The sequence below is a fragment of the Vanessa tameamea genome, chromosome 29 (assembly GCF_037043105.1).
Source record: "Vanessa tameamea isolate UH-Manoa-2023 chromosome 29, ilVanTame1 primary haplotype, whole genome shotgun sequence".
NCBI classification, from domain to species: Eukaryota; Metazoa; Arthropoda; class Insecta; order Lepidoptera; family Nymphalidae; genus Vanessa; species Vanessa tameamea.
The window spans coordinates 1,548,191-1,567,256 of NC_087337.1; the positions used below are offsets into that span (position 1 = coordinate 1,548,191).

The 19,066-nt window shown below is 37.8% G+C and overlaps 2 protein-coding genes across 4 annotated transcripts in view; one reads left to right on the top strand and one right to left on the bottom strand.

The window, feature by feature from the left end:
* Nucleotides 1-19,066, top strand: part of LOC113395897 (hemolin-like) — a 284,073-nt gene that overhangs the window by 45,605 nt on the left and 219,402 nt on the right. The gene's annotated exons all lie outside the window — the stretch shown is intronic.
* LOC135194359 (coiled-coil domain-containing protein 186-like) lies at nt 4,580-14,958 on the bottom strand. Of its 3 annotated transcripts, XM_064219751.1 has the most exons (12): nt 14,808-14,958; nt 14,333-14,442; nt 13,179-13,338; nt 12,741-12,878; nt 12,454-12,555; nt 11,638-11,728; nt 10,805-10,887; nt 10,622-10,642; nt 8,969-9,166; nt 8,060-8,080; nt 5,644-5,790; nt 4,580-5,425 (listed from the first exon to the last, which is right to left on the bottom strand). In XM_064219751.1, the coding sequence occupies exons 1-12, from the start codon at nt 14,925-14,927 to the stop codon at nt 5,354-5,356; spliced, it is 1,263 nt and encodes a 420-aa protein (XP_064075821.1). In that variant the 5' UTR covers nt 14,928-14,958; the 3' UTR covers nt 4,580-5,353. The 3 variants fall into 3 exon arrangements, with proteins under 3 accessions (XP_064075821.1, XP_064075823.1, XP_064075822.1); XM_064219753.1 differs by lacking the exon at nt 10,622-10,642; XM_064219752.1 differs by lacking the exon at nt 8,060-8,080.

The following is a 19,066-nucleotide window of genomic DNA, read 5'->3' on the forward strand; positions in this document are numbered from 1 at the left end:
TGAATTTATTTCAACATACTTGAAAGAAAAAAGTAACATAAGTAACCCATTGACAAATCATTTTGTCAAACAAAAAACCATAATTTTTTTCGATATGTCACGCGGTTAAAATTTATCATAGATAACAATTATCTTTATTCGATATTACATTTACTAATATAAAATGGCTAATTGATTTTTCACGAGTGTAAACACTATTTTTTATTCTTATTATAATATTCATACACCAGACTACTTTCTAGATTTTTTACTTTATTCGTGATTTAAATTTGTAGCATCCAATGACAGGAGTGGAAAAGCAACTGTGAGACTTGAATTGACGTAATATAATTGGTCGAGAACTTAAATTATCAATGGTTTTCATTATGGATTTAAAAATTAAAACATTTTGAATGTCGGCGACGTTGTTATCGAAATTTTAGACATGAAATTAAAGTGTTTTATTATAAATAAAAATATATTAATCAAGAACTGCTTGTAGTGTACAATCTAATTGATCTATTAGGAAATCTCACGGAATAAATAAATCTTAATTTATCTTCGATTGAAATATGTTATATGACCTTGGGATCTTTAGCAACATTAGTTACTAGACCACCGAGGAGTAAATATAATATTATCACAAGCAAACAATTATTAAACATTGGTCCTGATTCTCTTGCCCACTATATACGTAGAAAATAATTTGCCAGATCTAAAAGACTTTTTTATTTTTTCTTAAGTACAAAGGTAAGCAACCCCCTAATATCCCAGAAAAGTCTTAGAAGGTCTGGAATACTGTGTTGGATACACATAGGACATTTCAAACTCGAGTACCTTTTTCTTTGCGCACGAGATGATTGATAAAACATATTAAGCACATGATGAGTTAAATTTTTACTGAAAATATAGATTCGGTTTAAAAGCTACATAATGTAAGCCATCTCGCTTCGTCCTTCTTCATAATACTGTATAACTTCAACCAGAAAGAGATAGCATTAGGTCTGTCAGTATAGTTTAACTTAGCACCATTAATACTGATGGTACTTCGAGAAGTTTCCATTGAAGTCTGACTATTATAAATGCTATGTGATAAATATGCAAAGTATACGACGACCGCCGTGTTCCAATTCATTTCCGTTAAAGAATGTAATTAAATCTTCGACTTTTATATTATAAATGTACAGGAAATAAAAAATATTTATTATTTATAGCAATGAGGACTAGTATCTCGTATTGTCGTCACCCGAAGCAGTACCGACGTGTCAGATTATAAAACAACTACCAGCCCATTTTCACACGAGTGCAATTTATTTATAAAAAAAAAAAAAGATTTTAGTATTTATACCCCATAGCTCAGGAATAATGTCGCTTTATAATTAATTGATTCGTTTAATGTAGTACTACACCGTCCATTACCGCTACAGTCTACAGAATATATATTTCTTTTTATGTCGTAGTCAGACTTCCGCTTATGACAATACGTATTCAACACTCGATGACAAATATTTTGTAACTTTATTGTAAAATCTCTCATATGATAATTTTATTATACCAGATTTTAAATTAACATGGTTATTTTTATTACTAACAGTATCTAAAACGGGATATTTACCATGTTTTTTATTTTTATCACTTCTCGTGAACAAGACATTCGTAGATAATGTCGAAATATCGAGCTCCACCAAATAAAAATAAAAAACATGGTAAATATCCCGTTTTAGATACTGTTTATTATACCAGTTATAATTAAATTACAATTTCACTAGACATTTTTATACATATATTTAAAAATAATTAGTCGAGAATTATTAAGTACCAACACTAAGCGCGGTGCGATTTGATTGGTTTAACAATAGCAAATGATGTTAGGTGCGGACCAATCAGTGTTCCTTTCACTTTTAAACGGTTATGTTCAATAATTTTAATTGTAAAATAAGTCCTCGTGCTTATAACATAAGTAATATTATCCAATGCAATTCAATTTTAACTGAATTCGTTTATAAATTTCACGAAACAGAGACGACTCATCATCATAAGTAAAATCATAATATTATGACTTTCACAATAATCTTACAACATATATATAACATATCTATAATTTAACTACGATTTGTATGTCTATATTATTTAAAAAAAAATTAAACATATTTATTTTCTATCTATTATCATTGGGAATGATTGGCAAATTTTATTTACAAAGATTAAAGTACAATACAAATACCGTTACCGACCATAGACAACACACATACACACATTAAATGCGATAACAATGAAATCATTACTTCCCATATCTGTAACAACACCATTCAACTTTCGTGCAACGTTCAAGATCTGCTGAGAGTGCTACACAGACGAGTTTGAACAATGTTACCAACGTTCAAAATTATCACTTAATCATTTAATTTAATTGTCACAGTAAAATGAACCCCTAAATGCGCTTCTTTTTCATCGATCATGCCTAATTTTCTACTGAACCAATATACATAAAACTTACACCAGAAGATGCAACGCGTTTCGAAAAAGGTTTTAGTATATAATACCAATATTTGCGACAAGGGTGAATTTAATTTTCATCAAATACTAAAAATAAATTTATATATGTAAGGATTTTAGCGCAGCGATTAGGGAGACAGCATGAGAGAGAACTATGAAAGTGTAAGCGAGATGGAATAGAAGGAGTTACTATGGCACGACGTATTTTAGTATGACGTACTCTTTTGTAAAACCAAGGAAATAATGAAAATTGAATCGTGGTTTCTTTCAACCCTACATCCCACATATATGTTTTCAGAAATGATTATGTATGTAATAGTCAACGCATGTCTTTACAAATGGCAACATTTAAGGGTAAAATCGATTACAAATTTATAATTACAATTGCATCGTCATTATAATTATTTAAATTTAATTTATTTTAACACAATACACAATACATTAGAAAATACAGGCTTATCTGTCATAAAAATAATATTTAAAGACATTATATAATATTGTTTATGGCAACACTTTACGTTTTTCTATAGTTTAGCTGTAATATAAAATCGACGCCACACATTCGACAAAATTCTAGAACATTTTCAATCGTTAATTTTCTACGTATAAATGATCAAATCACAATAATCCACTCAATTTTATGCAAAAAGTGAGTTTAACCTTTAACTATCCCGTTTTTTTTTTTTTATTAAATAGACGGAAGTACAAATGAAACCACTGCTCTCAAACTTTAATTCATTAAAAATATTTTCTAAGATTATAATATGCATAGAATATGTTCATAAAGGGGTTCGTTCATTTTTTTACTTTTATTATAAAGAAATGACACTTATAAGTGACATTTCTTATATAATCCGATAGTTGATCAGTGGACGGGGATTGAAACAAAAATAAAAAAAGTGACACGTTTAAGCGCATTCCGTTACAAGAGAGAGAAAGATATACCACATAGAGAGAGAGGGAAAGAGAGCTATAATATGGTGGAAAAGTGAGCGACGTAAAAACATCGATCCAAAGTACACACGGGCGATATCCGATTTTTGTGACATCGGTTGTGTAACGGATATTTGGATTAAATATCGGTATTCACATCCGATTTCAAATATCGCCCTGTCTTTGTTTAACTTAGTACAAACCATGTATTCTTAGAAGTTAAATTCCTTTTGTCTATAATTAATAGACAGTTCAATCAAACTTAAAACCACCGTTTTTTTAATTAGTCAATTTTAAATCATAAGAAGTCGTACTTAGATACGTTAATTAACTTGAATGCCAACTATGTTTAAAATAAAAACGAGAACAGACATGTTTAGTGATACCTCCCCAGAATCAGACCAAAAATTAGTTTTAAGTAATTATTAGTGTTTCAGAATCTGAACGCTATATTTATTATTTATATACATATTAATTAATAGTTCATTTAATTACACAGTAACTGGCAACACTTGTTTCAATTGGAACAATTTAAAAGTTAAATCACCTTTGCGTAAACACATTAATCAACAATTAAAAAAAAAAATCATACAATGTCATACAGCACAAATTTCAAATGGAATGTTCACTTACAATGTTTAAATTTATACGAAATATAATTAAATAATCATGTCTCCTTTTCGCAGACGCTGTCTCGCTCACACTTTTGTATTACACTTCGATTACGTATATCTGAATGACGCTTAACAGTTTCTCATAAAGTGGAGAACAATTCTACTAACTTTTAAGGGATTATGTAAGACGATTTAGGGTCGAGGGTCGACCGTGTTTTATTTTTTTGCTTATAAAGGAGTCTTGATAGTTCTTACGTAAGATCACAAATATACGCAAAGTTAAGATTTGAAAATGTACCGAGTGCCGAGGTGTGCTCGGATGCGTATAGGTAAACTATTTGAGGAACTGCCCGCTCGTGATATAGACGACATGTTCGAGTAAACACTCGTTATTGCGTTGATGATTTTATAATGCAGTTAAGAATTATTAAAGTGTGTGAACTTAATGTGTGTCAATTAATGTCTTTATTGTGTTTTCATGACCCCCTTGTTGCAAGCCGACCTACAAAACAAACCAATAGAATATTCATTTTTCCCCTAGCTTAATTTTAACTGAGGACTAATGCTATTTATTTGTATCGGTTACGATACGATCCCTATTATATTCCGATTCAATTTAGACCTTATCGTAAATAGATCATTGTTTGTAGAATATAATAGAATAGATTTATAAATTGACAATATATTAGTTGAAAATTATGTTAATTTAATGTAAACTTGGGTAGTCATTTCGTTAAGTAAAATGGTATTAGAGGTGAAAGTTAGTTGTTTCATATAAAGTTATGTTAAAACAAGCGGCAGTGGGGGGGATCAGATGGGAGGGGACTTGTATAAGAGGGCTCAAGAGTTCAAGTCTTTTCATATCAAATAGATATAATTATTGTGTCTAGATAAACTGTCAAAGATGAGAACACGTCGAAAAGTAGCGGTCACAGTTGGCCTCTAAGTACGCACACTAGTAAAGTATGACGTTCGGCGAGTGTCAAGCGTAGCTGTCACACACCAAGACAATAAATTTGGCTCGTTTGTTTTAGTTCTTTTGCGACACTCTATCAAGAATTATGTAAGATTTATAAGATTAATAACAAAAAAAATATACCGCATATAAATACGACAAGTGCGAGCGAGACGGTAGATCAATTCCATACGCGAGAAAGAGACAACGTCCTATACAAATAAATTAACGAATTAAGGTACATGTGATAGCTTTAACGCCATATTTTGACGTTTTTAAATGACACATATGTACGAACGAGACGGAAGATTAAATCCATATGTGAGAGAGAGACGCATAAATAAATTTACGAAGGTTTAAGGTACTTGTGATCGTATTATTTGTTCTCGTTGTTTTTCACTTGTTCGCGCAATCTTGAAATTTCTTCTCCTAATGTGTCTATGTTTTCCTGAAATCAATTATATTTTTTTGCAATTAACAGCCTCTGAATAGCCCTCTATTGGGATTAAGTTCTTCTTGAGAAGGTTTAGAGCATACTCTTCTCCAAATGAGGACAAATGCAGATACCCTCACGATGTCTTTCGTCACCGATCACTTCAAAATTAAGTTGTGCCTACCCTGGTTTAAATGTTGATGAATGATCATCAATGATCATCTTAAACTTACCTTAAGTGTGATATTTTTCAGTAACGTATCCTCGAGAACGGCCTGAAGTCGCTTGTTCATTTCCAGCGATAGTTCGAGCGTCATCCCACCAGGGTCTCCCCCCCATACCGCTGCCATCGCACCACCGCCGAGTTGCGCGATTTCACTCTGTTATATAAAGATTTTTTTTATTTTTTTTCTCATATTACAAAACCAATTACAGATGGAGCGCACGGAACATTAAAGTAAAGCTACAAAAGCGAATTAACTTCAGACTTTTAGAAATTTACATCAGAAGACTATCATCTAACATCTCCTACGTTCTAACGTAATCCTGCACCGATAAAAAAAACACGCTACACATCCTCAAAAGTCAAGAAGGAATCTTAAATTGGACCAAATTCCAACAAAAAATAAATCACAATAAAATTTTCTTAAAACTAAATATTGATGTCATCCTAACCGATTTCGGCTACGGCGACCAATCTCAAGGAAAAACCAGCCAATAACGCAGGACATACAAACACAGATGCACCCTCTGCCCCCCCCACTCTCCTAATCCAATGGAACGGCGAATCCGGTACGACCGGTAAGAGTACTTCTCGTGCTGCACACTTCTAACGTCCATACTCCGGCTGTCACTGAGAATTTTTCGATACAGTAACCCAATAACTTTTTATCCGCCGGATCTGTGTTTCAAACACACGACCTCGAGATCTGCCGCCTTATCTAGCCTCTAAATTAACGAAGCAGTCATAACTTAATATCAATGCAATATCTGGGCGTTAAAAAATACTTTTTTAAAGGCAAAAAATAAAATATACTATCTATAAAACTACTCAAGCAAAATATTCATAGCCTTGCTGTGCTGAACATAATATAAACACAAGAGCAGCCTCATAATCACACAACCGTGAAAGTCATGACAGGACTAACGGTTTCACATGCATTTCTCTATAGCATAGGCAGGCGGACTGGCTAATGGGCCACCTGATGGTAAGTGGTTACCACCATAGATATTCGCGCTTTAAATATTTACCATTCCTTAAATCCCCAATGCGCCACCAACCTTTAGAGAACAACCTTCGAAGATGTTGTCTCTTGTGCCTGTAGTTACACTTACACTGGTAACATCAGAACCCAATCATACTAAATATTGTCGCTTGGTGGTAATGTGATTTCTGGCACGTATATACACAAACTACCACTAGGCTGGTAATTTTTCACTATCCCGACCCGGGGCTTGAACCAAGGCCAAGCATAATGCATACTAAGAAGGTTTACTATGTAATGTGACCTTATTAAAAAACCATGCACACACATCCAACAATAACGCCAATCAGAACAATAGAAACACAGATCATTGTTTATTTAAAAATTAAAGCAGTTTAAGCGTCAATAGTGCGATGGTTTAATGGCCCTCTAGCGATGTAGAGTCGCAAGATCGACCTTAAACCTTGTGTCATTGTTGCCCTTGTCACCTCCACTCCTAATACAAGCTTAAAAAAAGGGGTAAATAGGAATAATAGTCATTCTTTATAAAGGGACATTGCTATTCTTTAAATTAAATCTACACATACATAATATGTCACCGTAAGATTACAAACATTTTACATTAGCAGCCTGTAAATTTCCCACTGCTGGGCTAAAGGCCTCCTCTCCCTTTGAGGAGAAGGTTTTGGAGCATATTCCACCACGCTGCTCCAATGCGGGTTGGTGGAATACACATGTGGCAGAATTTCGTTGAAATTAGACAAATGCAGGTTTCCTCACGATGTTTTCCTTCACCGCCGAGCACGAGATGAATTATAAACACAAATTAAGCACATGAAAATTCAGTGGTACCTGCCTGGGTTTGAACCCGAAATCATCGGTTAAGATGCACGCGTTCTAACCACTGGGCCATCTCGTCTAACCACTGGGCCATCTCGATCGAGATTACAAACATGAAGCGGTCAAATTGTGAACTGGCGTAGAACGGAATGCATCTCGCGCGCTGATTGGTTGAACGTTATGTGTCTCGAATTCCCGGCGTCCGCCATATTATTTCACCGTAAAATTCCAAATACCGTTAGATTATAACCTATTTTGCGCAATTATAAACTGTCGATAGATTGTGAACGTTTATTCAATTTGCAACAAAATATAAACAATTCCGATAGTTCACAATATTTCGGTTAGGTTAGGTTAGTTTTTATAATTTAACTGAAATTTACTTCGTTATATTGTAAGCTACCGAATAATAACGGTGACATATGATTGGTCGCTCTTACAATAAGACCGGCCAATCAGGAAGAACTTTCGACAGTTGACAATTTGACGCGGGACAGATTGTAATCTAAGGATGTTTGTAATCTTACTGTGACATATATAAATGTACTTTATAATAAATATATTAATAAATAAATATCTGTGTTATTATTTAAATGATTATTACCTTAGAAAATTTCCTTTTCGTCTGAAGCAGCGTGAGTTGAAAACAATACAAATTTTAATACCAATATACATACATTATAGTTGAATGATTGTTTTCAATTACAACACAACCGAATATCTCTATATAGTATAAGACAAAGTCGCTTCCCGTCTGTACGCTTGGATCTTTTAAACTACGCAACGGATTTTAATACGGTTTTCATCAATAAACAGAGCGATTCAAGAGGAAGGTTTACATGTATAATACGTGCATATTATATTTGAGAAGAACCGAGAATTTCAATAAGAATTTGTCTTATTATGTTTGTTCTTCGATCTAAAAGTTATATATAGTTTTTACCCGTTTGGAGCCGGGACGGATAGCTAGTATTACATCAAATTAAGAGCTGACATGGTATAGCGGGTTCAAATCTAGGTAAACATTGTTACATTTTAATTTTTACTAGACCGTCTCGACTTCGTACGGGTATTTAATACGAAGTCATTACCCTTCCTTTAAGTTGTTCAATGGGAATAACGTTGGTCATATGTAATCTGCGGCAGAATACGGGTATCCATCAGGCGACCCATTCGCCCGCCCGCCTATATCACAAAACGATTACAAGTCTACGCGTGCTGGCTCTCGATATCAGTGCCCACCTGTGACATCAATTCTATAGCGCACGAAGAAATCTGGCAACACTTTTCTCCGTCACACTATCAAAAAATGGAACTCTCTACCAGAACACGTGTTCCCCTCTTATAATCTATGAAGAGGCATCTCGCATAGTGGCATAGCGAGGACGGCGAATGCAGTCGATTCTTCCTGAACGTTCTGGCCGTCTTCGACTCCACTACCGCTCACCATCAATATAATAGTGGCGCCACACGCCTACCCGAAAATATATATAAGAAAGAAGTGGTCGGAGACCTTGTGCTGGTCGGCGGCGCGCGAGGCGAGCGCGGCGGGCGGCAGCGCGGGCAGCGCGGCGCGCAGCACGCGCGACTTGCGGCGCAGCTCGCGCGTCAGCTGCGCGCAGTGCTCCTGCAGAAACTCGCAGCGCTCCGAGCGCGCCGCCGCCGCGCGCTGCAGCGACACGATGCGCTCCACCAGCAGCCGCTGGTCCGGCTGGGGGGGGAGCTCGGTAAGGGACTGTTTGCTGGGTGAGCTGCGCGACTACTGGACCCCATCGCTCGCTGTCTAGTTTTCGTCCGTTTATGCGTCATGTCAGAGTCAGTTTTCTTATTTTTTATTATTATATTTGTAATGCCCCAAATCTAAATACCTGCATATATTTAATAGCGATGTCATCAAAATTTAGATTTCGTTATTTTTTTCTATAGATATTTATTATTCATCATCAAAATGTCTGTCGAGAAGTCGTAGATTCTCTCGACTGATATTTGGAATGTGACTTTGAGATGGTGTTATATATCGTCTTAGCATCCTGTGATTAGAATTGAAGTCACGCACACTTGGATAACTATTCTCTAAAAATGTCTTGCTTACAGATTAACTATCACATAGAATAATTATTTTATAAACGCTTTCATAATGAGAAATTACACTAAGATTAATTTTAATGATATTTTACTTCAATACATCTACAATATTTGAAATACCTCTGTGTATCATTAATCTATGGTAAAGTGTACATCTATTTCTACATAAATTAAATAACACAGACCTTTGCAAATAATTTATCAAAGAAGCTTGAATTTTTTATCTGTAATAATAAAATTATAATGAGGAATTAATCAGACTATCCGAACGTCATTGTATCAAACTGACAGATTAGTTCATTGATGTATTCTTCGCTTTTGGCGGGAGTTATACTGTTCTATTAATAATCGCAAACCACAAATTGATAAAAGTATTTTGTTTATTAATATATTCTTGTAATAAATTTACTAAAAGTAATTTTGTTTTGTTAGTAATATATTAATAATGTGGGAAATTAACTAAACATTAATTAATTTCAAAATCAAAAACTCAAAATATACTTTATTCAAGTAGGCTTTTACAGGCACTTTTGAATCGTCATTTAATAAACTATATTAAGTGAAGCTACCACCGGTTCCAAATGCAGATTCTACCGAGAAGGACCGGCAAGAAACTCAGTAGTTACTTTTTTCAACATTAAGCCAAAGTAATTTTTATAGGTAACCGACAACTTTATCTTTAGTCCATATTTATTACTATTTGAAATATTCTATGCGTTCATTTTCTAGCCTCTCTTAAGCGATAAAGTTAATTATTGTATAGTTATTAGCATTTTTGTGACGTTTATGTAATCGATACTAATATTACAAATGCAAATATAACTCTGTCTGTCTGTTACTCTTCCAAGGCCAAACCACAGAACCGAAATTGATGAAATTTGGTATAAAGCAAGTTTGAACCCCAGGTTAGTTAGTCAGGAACATACAGACAACAGACAGGTTACTTTATTAAACCTAGCACCTTATGATCACCCCTAAAACGCAAGCAAACGTCAACTAGTACATAACTTTAACATATAATTAATATTACATAAATTTACTGTATATAATATGAACTATGTATTGGAGATCATAACCTTACCATCGAAACCTCATTTTCCTTCTGTATGCGTGAAATATATAAAGAATTTATGAATACACAACAATTCTATAGAAAACCTTATCTTAAGAGACAAAATTATTAAAAAAGACATACTGTATAAACTATGCAATAGTATCGGGAATATAGATACAGTATTATATTTATCTATAATCTATATAGTACCTGCACGTCTGGTATGTCTGCGTGTCCATTCTGAACGCGTTCATCGTGCGGACTGTCGATACTGCTTAAAGATGACACAGAACCTGTAACAAGAGCATCATCTTTAAACCAATACACAAAGAGTCTTATAAAATTGATCATTGTCAGCTATTTTAATAATAATAAATAATATTAACATTCTGCAAATGTCCCACAGCTGGGCTAAGGCCTCATCTCCCTTTGAATTAGTTTGGAGCATGGCAGATGGCAGAATATCATTAAAGTTAGACAGATTTCCTTGACAGGGAGCACCGGATTGAATGATTCATTTACATCGACTAAGATACTCGCATTCTAACCACTGGCCCATCTTGTATCCTATATAAATATTATTTATTTGTATGAAACTACATAGCTTAATACAAATGGACCACTCGTCATGAAGTGGTTATCACTATTGGTGCTGTTAGGGATAAGAACTGTATCAACTATACCTTACATCCAAAGCGATACCAACCTTGACAACTGAGATTTTATGTATACACTATTCCAACCATAACAGGTAACAAAGCCAAATAAACAACATTTGACAGCAAATTGACGCGATATCATTTGTCAAGAGCTTGATAAATCTATGATATTCATTATGGAATAAATCTAAAGTTTGTTTATCTTTTTTCCTACTTTTATAATAGACTGAATGTGTCTATAGTTACACTGGCTCACTCACCCTTCAAACCAGAACACAATAATACCAAGTATTACTGTTGATCGGTGAAATATCTGATGAGATTCTACCGAATTTATTTTTATAATTCAAAACTATTTAATTTAAATTGGCCGAATAATCTTACCTGTTCTAGTCGAGTTGGCGTCATTTTGAGGTAGCTTCGCTTCGAGCATCTCTATTCGTTTCAGAGCTCGGTTTAGTTCCCGATTTAATTCCTGAAATTATATATATGGGTAAAAAAAACACAGGAGCTCTCTTTATCCCCTCTCCCTCTCTCTAGAATCCTATCCTACACATTTTAAACGAACTCCGGACTGTTCCTGAGAATATTTTGATTAAAAATAATACATGTGCGGTCTTGTGATAAACGACAGAAATGATAACTTAAACTAGTCTAAGTTGAACTATTTAATATTGAAATTGTTAAACTCGAGAAAAGTTTAGTTTATTTTATTTATAAGATATTGTAAGGAAAGGTTATTTATTACATTAGCAGCCTGTAAATTTCCCACTGCTGGGCTAAGGCCTCCTCTCCCTTTGAGGGGAAGGTTTGGAGCGTACATATTGGTGGAATACACATGTGGCAGAATTTCGTTGAAATTAGACACATGCAGGTTTCCTCACGATGTTTTCCTTCGCCGCCGAGCACGAGATGAATTATAAACACAAAATAAGCGCATGAAATATTTAATTGACTATAAAGTATAATTAATTCTTAGTTACAATTCTTGAATATTTAAATTAGAATTTTGTGTATTTAGATACGATTTTAGAATTGTAACTAAGAATGTATTAGAGAAACGAAAGCCAGACAGGCTGGCGCCGTAACGCGTTACGTAACGAAGCGGTTTACCCTCCCCTAAGAAGTTTTCACTTAAAAAACCCGATCTAGCCACTAGACCGAGGCCGTCGCTTATCTTAAACAAGAATTATGTCGCACCTTTATGGCACTCGCGTGTTTCTTCTTCAGCACGCTGTTCTCTCCCTGCTCGTACTCCAACTTCTTGTTTGCCTCTGCAGCTTCCTCTGTTAGTTCTGCCACCTGGAATCAATTTATACAGATTCAGTATAAAGGCATGAAACATATACTATTACGTCAAAAGCGACTTATGTGTAAAAGGCTTTCGATGGAAATGAAAATTTTCGAACTAATTTGTAAAATAAAACTTCCAGGCTTCCAGAACTTTAAATCCAGCTCTGTGTGACATTTATGCAGATATTTCTTACCTTCCTAGCCAGCACCCGGTTCTCTTTATTCCGTCGATCCATCTCATCATTCAACGCTGATCTTAACTTGCCAGCCTCCTCCTGCAACACCTGCACCGTCTCCCGGAGGGATGTGTTGTCCGCGGCCAGAGCTTGAGCCTGAGCAAGGTTTTTTTTAAATGCGATACATTAGTAACAACATTGTGAAAGTGTGGAGGGGGGGGGGGGAGATTTAATACGAGCATCTGAGGAAGGCTGGGCAACAAGAGTTCATCCCGGGAAAATGACTTCTTGAATAGTGATGAGGTTATTAAAAAATTGCAATATTATTGAGAGAGATAGATTTATTTAAATTGAAAGTTTCATCTTGTTTCGACCGCTTCATGGATACGATTACAAAAGCCAGTCCAGCAACGCCACGGATCCCTCGCGCTCGGTGGTGGGGGAGTGCGGGCTCACCTTGGCGTCGTGCTCGGCGGCGCGCGCGCGCTCGTGCACGTGCGCGGCGGTGAGGCGCGCGGCGTGCTCCAGCGCGGCGGCCTCGCGGCGCAGGCAGGTCTCGGCGCGCGCGCGCTCCGTGCTCAGCGCTTGCTCCGCCGTCCACGCGCGCTCCGTCTCACTGGCGACAGATCGATGTCGATAATGTTTTCCTGGTTTGCCGTTACAGTTATGGAACCGAGATTTCTCTCGGTTCCATATACCCCACAGACAATTGTACGAGACAATCTGGGTAGGTCACTCGACTACGAGAATAAGAACGTAGAAAGAAACTTGTACACCACCCACCACCCACTTACCACATATTCTACCAACAAAAAGCAATTCTTAGTATTGTAATGTTTCAATTGGAAGGATGAGTGAGCCGGTGTTGGTGTTGGATTGGCAATACAAGAAAACTTTTCTTTAATAAAATTGGGTGTTCCACAAGGATCATTTCTGGGCCCTTTTCTATTCAAGGTATACATAAATGATCTTCCCGTCTACGTTAATGATAATAACATTTGTGATGCTATATCGCTTGACGATACTCTTAATATCGTTCGATGCTAGCTTTACGATCAAATTAACATTATAACATGACGATTCAAAAATGCTTACAAAAGCCAACAACAAAAAATATTTACTACTATACCCTGTTCAAGTTAGCTTGATCTTTTCGACAGACGGGCTAGTGATGAGAAACAGAAAATATAACATATATAACCGTCGATGGAACGATGGAATGCGTAATTCAAATTAGAATTCAATTTTTTTTTTAAACTTATTTTTCTAAAAAGAGTTTTACCAGCTAAAGAGACCTCGACTAAAAGGACCCCCGTTCGTAACAATAACATAACTTTTTAAATTCGGATAACGCTTGAATCTTTAGGAACTTTTGTATTACATGTGTTTTTTTTAAATATTTATACAATTTTTAAAATCATTAATTTAAAATAATAATATGTACGTCATTGCAAAGTTACGTCGATCAGAAAAATTTATCTGTCAAAAAGATCAAGCTATCTTGTACGGGGTATAGTAATTTTCGTTAAGAGATTATGTTGGAAAAAGTTTTACGTGATTGGATGTCTTTTTCTCTCATTGTGTGTGTCATCTGTGTTATAGTAACTCACCGCTGCAGCTGAGCTTCGAGTGTGTCAGCCAACGCCGCTCTTGCACGTAACGCTGCTAGCTCGGCCGCTTCCTCTTCCAAACGTTCATTACTCTCCTTCAGCGACTCGATCTAAACATGTAAACCTCATTATTACTATTAATTGCTTCGCTCGTCTCGTGACCAGCTTCTAAGACTGCAGATCCAGATCCTAGATTCAATCCTCGTCCCATATAAGTCATTGAAGTTTTCTATCTTACTGAAGTAACAGTTTGTACAATCTAGACTGCATCGTCTCTTCCCGGCTATCTGTCACCCACAGAGAGTTCAGGCATAGGACCATAGATTTAGCGTATTCTAGATACCAAAAACCGTCCGACCAAACATCCTCGAAATTTGTGTTAAACACAACACGAGATCATTACAAATACAAATTAAGATTATTCATATAGTTATGTAAAATATTAACAAATAGATATATACTTGTAATGGTCTACCTGTTCATTGGCTAGAGCGAGAGATCCGCTAGCGTCGTCCCGTTCTCTCTTGCACGTGTCTAGTTGCTGGAGCGCGACGGTCAGACGTCTGTCCAGATCATCCTTTTCATGCCGACACATAATTAATGTCGCTTGACTCTCTTTCAAGTCTGATTCTGTAATGAATATTAAAAAAGTTCCGTGATAAATAGTTCACTTGGTGGTAGGTCTGGGTAAGTACCACCTGTAGTGCACACGAAGTTGTATCTCAGCGGCCGCAAGCCGCGAGCGGCGCTAGCGCAGCGCGGCGCGTTATCCATTAGCGCGTGACGTCACAAGTGGGCGGAGCCGAGGAGCCGAGGAGCATCAGTCGACCGCCGGCCGCCGCAGTGCCCCGCTAACCGCTTTCTACGCCGGACCTATGCTAGTTTTGACCGCGCTTACCGATTTCGTTATTTTCAATCGCTATATAAATTTCTTCGCTTTTCTTGTCTGCCTTACCATCCGCATTGTAGAAGTAAAGTTTAACAAACGCAATAAACATTGTTATATAGTTTGCCGTATTTTATTTGAATAAAAAGTCGCTGTAGCAAGCTATATATTGGTGACCCCGACGTGATCGCGTTGTAACGTTCGTCGACCGTTAAGATGGCTACCGCTGACAACAAGTTTGAAGAATGCTCCGCGACAATTGACCGCGTGGCCGTGCGTCTACCCCCCTTTTGGCCGGAAGACCCCGATATTTGGTTTGCCCAGGTTGAAGCACAGTTTGAGACATCAGGTACGAAAATCGATTCTACTAAATTTTATACCGTCGTGCAACAGCTAGACCAGAGGATAGCCCGTGAAGTTAGGGATGTAATAACCAACCCTCCCGCAACTGGGAAGTACGATAAGCTGAAAAACGAGCTGATTAAACGTCTGTCCACATCTCGTGATCACCGAATGCGACAGCTTTTGACCCACGAGGAGTTAGGCGACCGAAAGCCAACGCAATTTTTGCGTCACTTACGTTCGTTAGCCGGTGACCAGGTGAACGACGATTTTTTAAGAAGCCTATGGGCTAGCCGCCTACCAACGCATATTCAGGCAATTATAGCGTCTCAAACAGGTCTAAGATTAGATGAAGTTGCTGAATTAGCAGATAAAATAATCGAAGTAACGCCATTTTCTAATCAAGTTTCTAGTGCTTCTACTCCAGGTTTCGATGAGCTCTTCAAGAAGATGGAAGATTTCATTTCTACCCGCATTCGGACGGAGCTCAACCATCAGGTGGCGCAAATGAACTTAGGGCGTGGTCGCGCCAACTACCCACATAGACAATCCGGAAGTCGACGCAGTGGTTCCAGGCATCGGCGACGATCAGCAAGCAGAAACCGAGATCCAGGTATTTGTTGGTATTATTCGAGATTTGGCGAGGGGGCAAATAAGTGTACAAGGCCTTGCAAATTTGCCTCGGAAAACTGCCGCGACAGTCAGTAATGGCGGCAACCGACTGTTCACCCTCACCTCGCCGCCTCTTTGTTACGGACCGGGTTGCCAAGACGCAATTTTTAATTGATACCGGATCCGATTTGTGCGTATTGCCCCGTAGATTTTTGAAGGACCGTAGGAATCCCACAGATTATTTCCTTACGGCAGCGAATGGATCAATAATACGCACCTACGGTACTCTAAAGTTGCATTTAAATTTTGGACTGAGGCGTGATTTTGTCTGGAATTTTGTAGTGGCTGAAGTTGACAGACCTATTATAGGTGTCGATTTTATTTCTCACTATAACCTCTTAGTCGATTGCAGACATAAGCGTTTGCTCGACGGCGTGACTTCTCTTACGTGTCCAGCAGAGCTGAAGGCATGCCAACACCACAGCGTCAAGGCCATATCGGGACACAGCGAGTACCACACACTTTTATCGAAGTACCCCACATTGACGAGACCATGCGGCATTGATCGAGAGGTAAGACATTCTACAGTGCATTATATCCGAACAACAGCTGGACCACCAGTGTTTTGTAAACCTCGACGGTTAGCACCGGCACGCCTGAAGATCGCCAAGGAGCAATTCGAGGAGATGCTACGTGATGGTACTGCTCGTCGGTCAGACTCACCGTGGGCATCTGCATTACACCTTGCACCAAAACAGGACGGTTGGAGACCCTGCGGCGATTACCGGGCGTTAAACGCCCGAACTATACCAGACAGGTACCCAATCCGCCATATTGAGGATTATTCGAATAGGCTTGCAGGTTGTAACGTTTTCTCTAAGCTAGACCTAGTAAAGGCTTATAACCAAATACCGGTTTATAAAGAAGACGTCCAGAAGACAGCAATTACGACTCCTTTCGGACTTTTCGAATTCCCCTATATGTCCTTTGGACTAAGGAATGCTGCACAAACTTTCCAGCGTTTTTTAGACGAGGTACTGCGTGGTTTGGATTTTTGTTATTCCTACATCGACGATATTCTGGTTTACTCTCATTCTCATGCTGAGCACCAGGAACATCTAAAACAACTCTTTGAGCGCCTTAGTGAGTACGGTCTTTTATTAAATGCACAGAAATGCGTATTCGGGAAAGATGAGGTTGTTTTTCTTGGTTACACTATTTCTTCAGAAGGTACCCGCCCCCTGGATGACAGAATATCCGCTATAAAGGAGTACCCTCCTCCCGCTACTGCTAGAGGCCTCAGACGATTTCTGGGAATGATAAATTTCTACCGAAGATTTTTACGCAATGCTGCAGAGGATCAAGCACCACTCCATGCTATGCTGGCAGGTCCAAAAGTCAAGGGTTCAACGGCCCTGACCTGGACACCAGAACTGTTGCAAGTTTTTGAAAAATGTAAAATGAACCTTTCTAATGTAAGTTTGTTAGCACACCCCATTCCAGATGCACCGCTCGCTCTCGTCACCGATGCTTCAAATATAGCTATTGGCGCAGTTTTGCAACAGCTAGTTGGACGTCATTGGCAGCCTCTTGGTTTCTTTTCACATAAGCTTACAGAAATTCAATGCCTTTATAGCGCATACGATCGCGAACTGTTGGCAATTTACGAAAGTGTAAAACACTTCAGGCACATGGTCGAAGGTCATCATTTTGTTATATTTACGGACCATAAACCAATAACATTTGCTTTCCAACAAAAAGACCGCAAATGCTCTCCACGTCAATTTAACTATTTGGACTATATTTCGCAGTTTACAACAGATATCCGGTACATCTCAGGTAAGGATAACCTGACTGCCGATACCTTGTCACGAATTGAAAGCCTCTCAAGTCCACCGGATCCCGTGTCACTTGCACGGGCGCAGGAAAATGACGCAGAGTTAAAACAAGTTCTCAACGAAAATTCATCGCTAAAATTGGAGCAAGTCCCTATTCCAGGTACAGATTTATTACTGTTCTGTGATGTGTCTCAACAGAAACCCCGTCCTTATGTTTCAAAGGCATTCCGCCGAGATATTTTTCTCAGTATGCATGGACTTAGTCATCCTGGTGTCAAAGCTACCACAAAAATGATTACTGAGAGGTTTGTTTGACCTTCTGTACGGAAAGACTGTCGTACCTGGGTTCAAATTTGTGAAAAATGTCAACGTTCAAAGATACAAAGACATACATCATCACCACTAGGCACTTTTAAACTGACTGGTTCCAGATTTTCTCATGTTCATATAGACTTGATTGGACCACTCCCACCATCATCGGATTTTAAATATTGCCTCACAGCCATTGACCGATTTACCCGTTGGCCGGAGGTCGTGCCTCTGTACAATATAACTGCAGAAACAGTCGCAAAAGCGTTTTACAATACGTGGATTTCTAGATTCGGTTGCCCTCAGACTGTAACCACAGACCAAGGTCGACAATTCAACTCACAATTATTTAAGTCTTTAACAGATTTGTGCGGCATCCAGCTGAAGCATACAACCGCGTACCACCCAGCAGCTAATGGTATGATAGAGCGACTGCATCGCACGTTGAAGGCAGCCATTATGGCTCATGAAACCACAAGCTGGACAGATGTGCTCGCGTCTGTACTGCTGGGAGTAAGATCGGCATGCAAGGAGGATCTTCAGTGCTCGCCTGCGGAAATGGTATATGGTGAGCCTTTGAGAATGCCTGGTGAGTTCTTTCACTCAGTTTCTAAAGATATTAATCAGTCATCAGAATTTATTACTCAACTTAGAGAACATATTTCAAAAATTAAACCAGTGCCCGCATCGAGGCATGGTACTAAAAACATTTTTATACATAAAGACCTGAAAAATTCTGAGTATATT

Bases quoted from the DNA above. Each gene is read 5' to 3' on its own strand.
- LOC135194359 (XM_064219751.1), bottom strand. From the start codon at position 14,927: ATGTGTCGGCATGAAAAGGATGATCTGGACAGACGTCTGACCGTCGCG. The intron at 12,556-12,740 runs GTAAGAAATATC...AATTGATTCCAG, and splicing joins ACCGGGTGCTGGCTAGGAAG to GTGGCAGAACTAACAGAGGA. The intron at 5,426-5,643 runs GTAAGTTTAAGA...AATTGATTTCAG, and splicing joins TGAAAAATATCACACTTAAG to GAAAACATAGACACATTAGG.